A 12,987-nucleotide genomic window follows, 5' to 3' on the forward strand; every position below is an offset into this window, starting at 1 on the left:
TGTGTTATTAGTTTAAGCAGACTGTGTTTGTCTATTGTTGTGACCTAGATGAAGATCAGATCAAATTGTATGAGCAATTTATGCAGAAATCCAGGTATTTCCAATGGGTTCACATACTTGTTCTTGCCACTGTATACACTGAGAATACCAAACATTCGGGAACTCCCTTCCTAATATTGACTTGCAAAAGGAATCATGTTCATGATATCATAGCTGAGGTTACGCTCCAATGTTCCTCTTAGACTCCCTATCCTCTAAAGAAAAAGATTGTTGCAGACAGATGGAACAGCCTGAATTTCTTCAGGCTAGGGTCCTTTTTTCTCAATTTCCACCTGACTGACGTGGCCAAAGTAAACTGCCTGTTGCTCAGGCCCTGAAGCCAGGATATGCATATACTTGGTACCATTGGAAAGAAAACACTTTGAAGTTGGTAGAAATGTTAAAATAATGTAGGAGACTTTAACACAATAGACATGGTTGGAGAAAATCCAAAGAAAAACCAAACAGAATTATTTTCTTTCAGAGCACATGCTCTTACAATGGAAAGTAGAGGGAAATAACAAAATCTAGCTACCAGTATGCAATTCCTCTGGCTTCCACAGGTTGTCACCACTATATGTTCAAGATTTCAGGCTTGTTTCTTCCAAAACGAGTAAGAATAATGAGTTTTAGTACTGGGACAAACTATTGGATATTCGTGTTTGGGCGCACGAGGAAGACAAGATGCACCTGCTAATATTGGTTTCCTATTGAACATACTTCTTTCCGTATGAAATATTATAGTTTGATTACATGTTAGGGTATCTGAGGAGTCAATAGAAACATATTTTGACTTGTTTTAATGGCTGGGGGGCAGTATTGAGTAGCTTGGATGAATAAGTTGCCCAAAGTAAACAGCCTGCTCCTCAGTCTCAGTTGCTAATATATGCATAGTATTATTAGTATTAGATAGAAAACACTCTAAAGTTTCTAAAACTATTTGAATGATGTCTGTGAGTATAACAGAACTCATATGGCAAGAAAAATCCTGAGGAGAAATCAAAACAAGAAGTGAGAAATCTGAGCTTTGTATGTATTCACCAGAGTCCCCAATGAAATCCCCTTGAGATATTAATGATGTTGCACTGCCTAGGGGTTCCACTAGATGTCAACCATCAATATAAATTATAATGAGACTTCTATGATGTTGTGGGAGTGAATGATAGCAGAATCTTTCAGGTGTCTGGTAGTCAGCCATTTTCTGATCACGCTTATTCCTCATGGTACCCACTTGCGTTCCATTTCTCACGAAGACAAGAAGGAATACTCCGGTTGGAACTTTATTGAAGCTATATGTTAAAAACATCCTAATGATTGATTCTGTACTTAGTTTGAAATGTTTCTTCGACCTGTAATATAACTTTTTGAAGTTTTTGTCAGATGTAACGCTGACCAGAATGAGTGTTTGGATATATATACCAAATGCGCTAACAAAAGAAGGTATTTGGACATAAATAATGGACATTATCGAACAAAACAAACATTTATTGTGGACCTGGGATTCCTGGAGTGCTTTCTGATGTAGATCATCAAAGGTAAGGGAATATTTATCATGTCATTTCTTGTTTATGTTGACGTTAACATGGCGGCTAATCGTGACAAATTTTTCTGAGCGCCGTCTCAGATTATTGCATGGCTGGCTTATTCCGTAAAGTTTTTTTGAAATCAGACACAGCGGTTGCATTAAGGAGAGGTATATCTATAATTCCATGTGTATAACTTGTATTATCATCTACATTTATGATGAGTATTTCTGTTGAATGATGTGGCTATGCAAAATCACTGGATGTTTTTGGAACTAGTGAATGTAACGCGCCAATGTAAACTCATATTTTGATAAATATGAACTTTATCAAACAAAACATACATGTATTGTGAAACATGAAGTCCTATTAGTGTCATCTGATGAAGATCATCAAAGGTTAGTGATTAATTTTATCTCTATTTGTGCTTTTGAAACTCCTCTCTTTCACAGGAAAAAAAAAATGGCTGTGTTTTTCTGTGACTATATGTGGTGACCTAACATAATCGCTTTTGCTGTAAAGCATATTTGAAATCGGACACTGTGGTGGGATTAACAACAAGAATAGCTTTAAAATGGTATGAGATACATGTATGTTTGAGGAATTGTAATTCTGAGATTTTTTATGTTTTGAAAATGGCGCCCTGCACGTTCACTGGCTGCTGTCATATCGATCCCGGTAGCGGGATGCATCCATACGGAGTTAACAAAGTTTTGGGACTCCTTTCTCTGCATGTTGAACGAGTGGATTACTCAAATCAATGGCGCCAACTAAACAGACTTTTTGGGATATAAAGAAGGATTTTATCTAACAAAACGACACTACATGTTATAGCTGGGACCCTTTGGATGACAAATCATAGGATGATTTTCAAAAAGTAAGTGAATATTTAATCACTATTTGTGAATTTATGAAACCTGTCGGCCGGTGGAAAAATATTTTGATGTGGGGCGGCATCCTCAAACAATCGCATGGCATGCTTTCGGTGTAATGGCTACTGTAAATCGGCCAGTGCAGTTAGATTAACAAGAATTTAAGCTTTCAACTGATAAAACCAATTGTATGTACCTACATGTTTAATGTCCATCATTTTTTTGACTATTTATTTGAATTGCGCACCCTCCAGTTTCACCAGAAGTTGTCCCGCTAGCGGGACGCCTAGCCTGATATATACAGTTGAAGTCAGAAGTTTACATACACTTAGGTTGGAGTCATTAAAAATCGTTTTTCAACCACTCCACAAATTTCTTGTTAACAAACTATAGTTTTGGCAAGTCGGTTAGGACATCTACTTTGTGCATGACACAACTAATTTATCCAACAATTGTTTACAGGCAGATTATTTCACTTATAATTCACTGTATCACAATTCCAGTGGGTCAGAAGTGTACATACACTAAGTTGACTGTGCCTTTAAACAGCTTGGAAAAATCCAGAAAATAATGTAATGGCTTTAGAAGCTTCTGATAGGCTAATTGACATAATTTTAGTCAATTTGAGGTGTACCTGTGGATTTATTTCAAGGCCTACCTTCAAACTCAGTGCTTCTTTGCTTGACATCATGGGAAAATCAAAAAAAAATCAGCCAAGACCTCAGAAAAGAAATTGTAGACCTCCACAAGTCTGTTTCATCCTTGGGAGCAATTTCCAAATGCCTGAAGGTACCACGTTCATCTGTACAAACAATAGATACACAAGTATAAACACCATGGGACCACGCAGCCATCATACCACTCAGGAAGGAGACGTGTTCTGTCTCCTAGAGATGAACGTACTTTGGTGCGAAAAGTGCAAATCAATCCCAGAACAACAGCAAAGAACCTTGTGAAGATGCTGGAGGAAACAGGTACAAAGTATATATATCCACAGTAAAACAAGTCCTGTATCGACATAACCTGAAAGGCCGCTCAGCAAGGAAGAAGCCACTACTCCAAAACCGCCATTAAAAAGCCAGTCTACGGTTTGCAACTGCACATTGGGACAACGATCGTACTTTTTGGAGAAATGTCCTCTGGTCTGATGAAACAAAAATAGAACTGTTTGGCCATAATGATAATCGTTATGTTTGGAGGAAAAAGGGGGAAGGGTTGCAAGCCGAAGAACATCATCCCAACCGTGAAGCATGGGGTGGCATCATCATGTTGTGGGGGTGCTTTGCTGCAGGAGGGACTGGTGCACTTCACAAAATAGATGGCGTAATGAGGTAGGAAAATTATGTGGATATATTGAAGCAACATCTCAAGACATCAGTCAGGAAGTTAAAGCTTGATTCCAAATGGGCCTTCCAAATGGACAATGACCCCAAGCATACTTCCAAAGTTGTGGCAAAATGGCTTAAGGACAACAAAGTCAAGGTATTGGAGTGGCCATCACAAAGCCCTGACCTCAATCCTATAGAAAATGTGTGGGCAGAACTTAAAAAGCGAGCAAGGATGCCTACAAACCTGACTCAGTTACACCAGCTCTGTCAGGAGGAATGGGACAAAATTCACCCAACTTATTGTGGGAAGCTTGTGGAAGGCTACCCAAAACGTTTGACCCCGGTTCAACAATTTAAAGGCAATGCTACCAAATACTAATTGAGTGTATGTAAACTTCTGACCCACTGGGAATGTGATGAAAGAAATTAAAGCTGAAATAAATAATTCTCCCTACTACTATTCTGACATGTCACATTCTTAAAATGAAGTGGTGATCCTAACTGACCTAAAACAGGGAATTTTTACTAGGATTAAATGTCAGAAATTGTGAAACTGAGTTTAAATGTATTTGTCTAAGGTGCATGTAAACTTCCGACTTCAACTGTATTACCCAATATGTCATTTCCTGGCCCCTCTGCATTTAAAAAAACCCGAATTAAATAACTAATAGAAACAAAAAGAAAACGGTAGTCCTGTCTTTAAATATGGATGGAATGTTTTATTAACCAACTGGAGTGTAGCCTAATGTTCCCTAGTGATGAGAACCACAATGGGCTGGTAGCATGAAGCAGGTTAATCATTCTTCACTCAGAGCCTTGGTGTTCCAGGTGTTGTTGTTCTATTCACAGGGGCAAATCTCTCAGGCTGCAGTGACTCAGAGCCAGAACATATCCTCCTGTAGAAGCCCGTAGCTGAATGCTTTAGCACACTCCACGCAGACCCTTTTTGTCAATCTATATCGTGGCTAACAAGCAACTGGGGAATACGCACAATGTGTATCTACCCCGCACGGATGCGGAAACGCATTCTTGTTTGACTAACAGGATTTATTGACAATCTTGGATTTCACTTCAATAAGGGGAGTTCTGGAGAAGTGGGATTTTGGTTTTTACTGTCTATTATAAATAATGTAAATAATCTCTGTTTAGAAAAGGCTGCTTTATACCAATGCAAACATAATTAAACCTTACTGCTCCAGGTACTGCCAGATTCTGGAGGCCTTGATATTTTATGATCTTATTTTACTTGGGTGTATTTTTTCGATGTTACAGATACAGTAGATTTTCTGCAGGGTTTTTTCCTCACTCTCATTCAGTTTTCTGCAGTGTCTTTCCATACTGTCCATTCCTACAGGTACAGTACAGGATTTGATGGATAGGGTGTATACGTACCGATAACGCTGAGGAATGCCTGTGAGGACTTGATGCTTCCTGTTTGGCTGCTGGCTTTACAGTAGTAATGTCCTGTCTGCTCAGGCTTCAGGTCTCTCAGCACCAGATCCTCTTCATATTTGAACACGTTCCGGTCCAATAGGGTCCTATTGTGATACCTGGAGAGAAGAACATACCGTTAAAAACCTATACTGAAAATGTAACGTTTGTAAGTTGTTTAATATAATGTGTTATCTAGTCATGTTCCCCAAAAACTTTTGAAAGATTTTTTTCTGGCAAATGAACAAAGGAATGCATGATCATACCAGTAGTACTTGTCTGGCATGGGCGCCCCTGCTGCCTTGCAGCATAACATCACACGCTGTCCCTCATAGCGCACTTTGTCCTCTGGGTGCTTTACAATGTATGGCTTCTCTGCAAAGCAGTAGGAAACAAATCCTTGAAAACCTGGCTCTGGGACTGTTGTGAATGGTACCACAAAGGCATCCTGATCTAAATAAAACATAATCAGGCCTACAGTTTAAACTCTTCTTGGTCTCCGTACTTATGAACAATGATTGGTGTGGGATTATGGTGAAATACTTCCCCTGTGAATGCAGTTATTTTGATTTAGTTTCCATGTATATGTGCATGTAAAGGACTCAACTACTTCAGACTTTCCTCCAGTGGTCCGTATTGTAGTTTTAAATGTCCTTACCCTAGTCTGGCTACAGTAGATGGATGGTTATAATGACAGACTGAATGGCTCAAAGCAGTACTAAGTACATAGAGAACATACTTCATCATTGGGATATTTGTTGATATTACTAACTTAGTATAACTCACCTGCGTACTTTAGAACTGCCCGTACCCAGGATGACCCGCTGCTGTTGCTGGAGGTGGATGCAGTGGCCGGGGCAAACTTCTCCTTCCTGATGTAGAGCTGGCTGGGGGAGCTGGAGCAGACCCCTGGGAGCCTGAAGAGGCCTTTGGCGTCAGTGCGGGTACGGATGATCTTGGGTCTGCTGGCCAGCGCTATCCTGGCCCCCATCACGGGGACACCGGTCATACTGAGTACCTCTCCTTGGAGCATGTGGCCCACACACACACAGCGGCTACAGTCTTCACTGGGACGGCCATCGGGACACTCACGCTTACATTTGGCTGCAGATACACACACACAGACATACACAATAACACCCACACACAATACATTAGGCATACTATTACACATGATTAGAATGTTTATTCAGATTTTACAGCCATATTGTGTATGTTTCTTTAGATTTACGACTTACGTGGGCATGGATTTTTCCCACATTTCTGGATTTCAGCTGCTCGACCAACACACTGCACTGTTATAGAGGTTCTCACACAGGTCCTCCTTCTGATCCTGCGACCCTTGCCGCAGGTCACTGGGCATGCTCCCCACGTACCCCACTGAGTCCACTTGGCTAGTCAAACAACAGAGACATGGGACATAAACATGAATGATCCATATAATCTAACTGTAGCTTCAAAGAAAGGTGAAAGGAAAGATGCATTGTAAAAAATATTATCACAGGACTTTTGCCAGGCTACTGGTCACCTGATGAAAGTGTGCCGTAACAGAATTGTTACATATCAGGTAGTTTCCTCCTCTTTCTGGGAGATAGCAGAGACAGTGCTGCCACTGATGATCATTAGAGAGGGAAGTGCACAGTGACAGCCTCCTCCTGATCAAAGCCCCTGGAGCTTTATGAACATTGAAGGTGTGTTGACGATGGTGACAGATAATTGTTAGAAGCCCATGTTAGGGAGAAGTTAGCAAAACTGTGGCATGTGGAGAAGATAGTTTTATGTACATTCTTAGAAAAAAGGTGTTATCTAGAATGTAATAGCGTTATTCGGCTGTCCCTATAGGAGAACCATTTGAATAACTATTTTTGGTTCCATGTAGGGACCTTTCCACAGAGGGTTCTACATTGAACCCACAAGGGTTCTACTTGGAACCAAAAATGGTTATCCTATGGGGACAGCTGAACCCTTTTTTCTAAGAGTGGTTCAGCATTGGCTCTACTGTGGCCGTAGTCACTGTATTTATTAACAGCCGCATACTGCAGCTCCATCTCAGATCTGTTGGGATTATCTTCATGTCAATAATGACCCCGATCAGCTGGTCAGTCTCTTGGTAGTGAATGAATTACGTAAAATTATAATTATTATGTTAGGCTTGATGTTAAATATTGTCATGGTATGTACACTGTAGGTCTATGTGTAGGTTGTGTTGTGAGGATACCTTCACATGGCAGGGTGGCACACTCCCTCCTCTCTGTCTGGGGCCCCTGGCATGGTGGAACCAGTAGCAAGGGCATGGGCTGGATGCTCATACACTTCCTCTGACGGACCTGAATGCCCACGTCATTACAGGCTGTAGCAGAGCAGGGGCCCCAGGCAGACCAGTCCATCCAGTAGGCCTGAACTGGACACACAAGACAAGACATTGTGGCAAGGGTGAGTATGGAATCCACATAGAAATAGAATTGGTAGAATGGTCACAGACCTAAAATTCCAGTCCTGGACTGAGAATTACAGATGTAGGATCTTAATTTGATCACTCTTTTGGAAATGCAAACTTGTAGTGTACTCAAGGTTTAAAAAGGCTTCTAAAGTTTGTAATTTCCACTTTAAAATGTCACTTGATTTGATTTGCCCTAACAAAAAATGTACATTCATTATAATCCACATCATAATTCACCTTTCTTGTTGCTGCAGGATTATTTTCTAGCTGTAGCAAACTGTCTCAAATTAAGATACGGCATCTTTATGTAAGTAACGTAGCCTGTAGTTTGAAAAAATAAGTCCAGGACTTTTACAGTTGAAAAAAGACAAACAGATCATTAGTGGGGTGATGTGGACAGACTCGGTATACAAATCCCAAAAGAAAGAAATGATCTCACCAATACATTTTTATAGAAAGTTAGCAAAAATAGATGAGATCTTGCTACCATGGAAAGGAAAATACCTGTCTATTTGTGGAAAAATCACCCTGATTAACTCTTTAGTCTCTTTTGCCTACTCCTAGTGACCTGCTTTTTAAATTATATGAACAAAAAATATTCAATTTTATTTGGAATGGCAAGCCAGACAAAATTAAAAGGGCCTATTTGTACAACGAATTCGGAGGGCAGAAATGATGAAATATTAAGGCATTAGACCTCTCACTAAAGGCATCAGTCATACAAAAGTTATACTTAAATCCAAACTGGTTCTCTAGTAAATTGACCCCATGTTCAAGAATGGCCTTTTCACCTTTATTCAGATTACACCTGCTTACTTTCGGTTGTTTGAAAAGGAAATAATCTCCAAAATATCATTTAAAAAAAAGCCTTAAAAAGTTGGTTGCAATTTCTGAATAATCCACCTGAAAAGGCAGAACAAATAATACAACAAATATTGTGGTTAAACTCAAAAATACTAATTGATTTTTCGATTAAATGTTTAAAAAAGGTATAATTTTTGTGAATGATATCATAAATAGGACATGCAGCTAACACAGACATATGGAAATGTCTGCTCTACCCAAAATTACATTTTTCATTCCAAGGTGGCTTAGCAGTTCAGACGTCTTTTTCCGTTATGTCGTGTCGTGTCCTGTATATATATATATTTACACCTTTTCTTCACATATCTTTTATTTATTTTATTATCCAAGAACTCAACTACAAAAGCTTTCCTGCAAAAGCTTTCCTGCAACCCGCTTCACCAATTACAATAAGTATTATTTACCTCAATCTGAAAATCCATCGTGGAAGATAGCCAGGGGCTAATTCAGAAGCTAGCCTGAAAGCTAACCAGAAGCTACTCCGATAGCTAGCCAGAAGCTAATCTGTAGCTGCCCCGAAATTAGCCGGTTTGCTGGCTAGCGTTGGTGTTTCAGCTGCCCACGTTTTGCGGTCATCAGCTATTCCTTTAGCTCGATAATCTACCGGCACTTTTGTGCAACGCGACTCGGACCGGAGCATTCCGGGACTTTTTTTCTCTCAGTTTCCCCGGATTCCAACCGCAGGCTTTGGACACTTGCACCTTGATTTCGCAGCTAGCTAGCTGCATACCGTGTGACTATTGGCTTACGTCGACCCCGGAGCAAACTCAAATCATGCTGGAGCTAGCCAGCTGAGGAGTTCCATCACCATCCGGACCCGTTTCTTTTGTTGCTGCTGCAGATACGGAACCCCACCGGGCCTTCACGACTGACTGCCGACGTTATCTGCCCGAGGGATTTATCCAACCGGCACCTCCATCCCGACGTTACCTGAACGCTCATCTGAGGCCCGCTAATCGTTAGCTGTCTTATCGGCTGCTATTTGAACAAAACCCCACTACACGGAACCTACCGACGGAAACGCACGAGGTATCTACAAACAGACCTCCATCCTATGCTGCTACCGATAGCCATATACCCGGCCAGCTGTCTGGATCGCCACGACCCCAACCAACCTCTACTCACTGGACCCTTATTGATCACTCGATTAAGCATGCCTCTCCTTAATGTAAATATGCCTTGTCCATTGCTGTTCTGGTTAGTGTTTATTGGCTTATTTCACTGTAGAGATTCTAGCCCTGCTCTCTATACCATATCCAACCTCTCAGTTCCACCACCCACATATGCGATGACATCACCTGGTTTCAATGATGTTTCTAGAGACAAGATCTCTCTCATCATCACTCAATACCTAGGTTTACCTCCACTGTATTCACATCCTACCATACCTTTGTCTGTACATTATTCCTTTAAACTATTTTATCGCCCCAGAAACTTCCTTTTACTCTCTGCTCTAGTAGCTCTAGGCGACCAATTCTCATAGCTTTTAGCCGTACCCTTATCCTACTTCTCCTCTGTTCCTCTGGTGATGTAGAGGTGAATCCAGGCCCTGCAGTACCTGGCTCCACTCCTATTCCCCAGGCGCTCTCTTTTGATGACTTCTGTAACCGTAATAGCCTTGGCTTCATGCATGTTAACATTAGAAGCCTCCTCCCTAAGTTTGTTTTGTTCACTGCTTTAGCACACTCTACCAACCCGGATGTTTTAGCCGTGTCTGAATCCTGGCTTAGAAAGACCACCAAAAATTCAAACATTTTTATCCCCAATTACAATATTTTCAGACAAGATAGAACGGCCAAAGGGGGCGGTGTTGCAATCTACTGCAAAGACTGCCTGCAGAGTTCTGTTATACTATCCAGGTCTGTTCCCAAACAATTTGAACTTCTACTTTTAAAAATCCACCTCTCTAAAAACAAGTCTCTCACCGTTGCCGCCTGCTATAGACCACCCTCTGCCCCCAGCTGTGCTCTGGACACTATATGTGAACTGATTTCCCCCCCATCTATCTTCAGAGCTCGTGCTGCTAGGCGACCTAAATTTGAACATGCTCAACACCCCAGCCACCCTACAATCTCAGCTTGATGCCCTCAATCTCACACAAATTATCAATGAACCTACCAGGTACCACCCCAATTCCGTAAACACGGGTACCCTCATAGATATCATCCTAACAAACTTGCCCTCCAAATACACCTCTGCTGTTTTCAACCAAGATCTCAGCGATCACTGCCTCATTGCCTGCATCCGTAATGGGTCAGCGGTCAAACGACCTCCACTCATCACTGTCAAACGCTCCTTGAAACACTTCAGCGAGCAGGCCTTCCTAATCGATCTGGCCGGGGTATCCTGGAAGGATATTGATCTCATCCCGTCAGTAGAGGATGCCTGGTCATTTTTTTTAAATGCCTTCCTCACCATCTTGAATAAGCATGCCCCATTCAAGAAATTTAGAACCAGGAACAGATATAGCCCTTGGTTCTCTCCTGACCTGACTGCCCTTAACCAACAGAAAAACATCCTATGGCGTTCTGCATTAGCATCGAACAGCCCCCGTGATATGCAACTTTTCAGGGAAGCCAGAAACCAATATACACAGGCAGTTAGAACAGCCAAGGCTAGCTTTTTCAAGCAGAAATTTGCTTCCTGCAACACAAATTCAAAAAAGTTCTGGGACACCGTAAAGTCCATGGAGAATAAGAACACCTCCTCCCAGCTTCCAACCGCTCTGAAGATAGGAAACACTGTCACCACCGACAAATCCACTATAATTGAGAATTTCAATAAGCATTTTTCTACGGCTGGCCATGCTTTCCACCTGGCTACCCCTACCCCGGACAACAGCACTGCCCTCCCCTCTGCTACTCGCCCAAGCCTTCCCCATTTCTCTTTCTCCCAAATACAGTCAGCTGATGTTCTTAATGAGCTGCAAAATCTGGACCCTTACAAATCAGCCGGGCTAGATAATCTGGACCCTTTCTTTCTAAAACTATCTGCTGAAATTGTTGCCACCCCTATTACTAGCCTCTTCAACCTCTCTTTCGTGTCGTCTGAGATCCCCAAAGATTGGAAAGCAGCTGCGGTTATCCCCCTCTTCAAAGGGGGACACACCCTTGACCCTAACTGCTACAGACCTATATCTATCCTACCCTGCCTTTCTAAGGTCTTCGAAAGCCAAGTCAACAAACAGATTACCGACCATTTCGAATCACACCACACCTTCTCCGCTATGCAATCTGGTTTCAGAGCTGGTCATGGGTGCACCTCAGCCACGCTCAAGGTCATAAACGATATCGTAACCGCCATCGATAGGAAACAATACTGTGCAGCCGTATTCATTGACCTGGCCAAGGCTTTTGACTCTGTCAATCACCACATCCTCATTGGCAGACTCGACAGCCTTGGTTTCTCTAATGATTGCCTCGCCTGGTTCACCAACTACTTCTCTGATAGAGTTCAGTGTGTCAAATCGGAGGGTCTGTTGTCCGGGCCTCTGGCAGTCTCTATGGGGGTGCCACAGGGTTCAATTCTTGGACCGACTCTCTTCTCTGTTTACATCAATGATGTCGCTCTTGCTGCTGGTGATTCTCTGATCCACCTCTACGCAGACGACACTATTCTGTATACTTCTGGCCCTTCTTTTGACACTGTGTTAACAACCCTCCAGGCGAGCTTCAATGCCATACAACTCTCCTTCCGTGGCCTCCAACTGCTCTTAAATACAAGTAAAACCAAATGCATGCTCTTCAACCGATCGCTGCCTGCTCCTGCCCGCCTGTCCAACATCACTACTTTGGACGGCTCTGACTTAGAATATGTGGACAACTACAAATACCTAGGTGTCTGGTTAGACTGTAAACTCTCCTTCCAGACCCACATCAAACATCTCCAATCCAAAGTCAAATCTAGAATTGGCTTCCTATTCCGCAACAAAGCATCCTTTACTCATGCTGCCAAACATACCCTTGTAAAACTGACCATCCTACCAATCCTCGACTTCGGTGATGTCATTTACAAAATAGCCTCCAAAACCCTACTCAATAAATTGGATGCAGTCTATCACAGTGCCATCCGTTTTGTCACCAAAGCCCCATATACTACCCACCACTGCGACCTGTACACTCTCGTTGGCTGGCCCTCGCTTCATACTCGTCGCCAAACCCACTGGTTCCAGGTCATCTACAAGACCCTGCTAGGTAAAGTCCCCCCTTATCTCAGCTCGCTGGTCACCATAGCAGCACCTACCTGTAGCACGCGCTCCAGCAGGTATATCTCTCTAGTCACCCCCAAAACCAATTCTTCCTTTGGACGCCTCTCCTTCCAGTTCTCTGCTGCCAATGACTGGAACGAACTACAAAAATCTCTGAAACTGGAAACACCTATCTCCCTCACTAGCTTTAAGCACCAGCTGTCAGAGCAGCTCATAGATTACTGCACCTGTACATAACCCATCTACAATTTAGCCCAAACAACTACCTCTTTACCTACTGTAT

The 12,987-nt window shown here is 42.2% G+C and overlaps 1 protein-coding gene across 1 annotated transcript in view; it reads right to left on the reverse strand.

Moving 5' to 3' along the window:
• LOC129867233 (cartilage intermediate layer protein 1-like) overlaps positions 1-12,987 on the reverse strand; it is a 34,877-nt gene that overhangs the window by 9,038 nt on the left and 12,852 nt on the right. Inside the window, exons 5-9 of the mRNA XM_055940501.1 lie at positions 7,412-7,594; positions 6,432-6,587; positions 5,980-6,297; positions 5,460-5,568; positions 5,155-5,312 (exon numbers count right to left, since the gene is read on the reverse strand). Of these exons, the coding sequence (XP_055796476.1) occupies positions 5,155-5,312; positions 5,460-5,568; positions 5,980-6,297; positions 6,432-6,587; positions 7,412-7,594 (924 nt within the window). The remainder of the gene's footprint in view (positions 1-5,154; positions 5,313-5,459; positions 5,569-5,979; positions 6,298-6,431; positions 6,588-7,411; positions 7,595-12,987) is intronic.

The sequence above is a fragment of the Salvelinus fontinalis genome, chromosome 12 (assembly GCF_029448725.1).
Source record: "Salvelinus fontinalis isolate EN_2023a chromosome 12, ASM2944872v1, whole genome shotgun sequence".
Lineage (NCBI taxonomy): Eukaryota > Metazoa > Chordata > Actinopteri > Salmoniformes > Salmonidae > Salvelinus > Salvelinus fontinalis.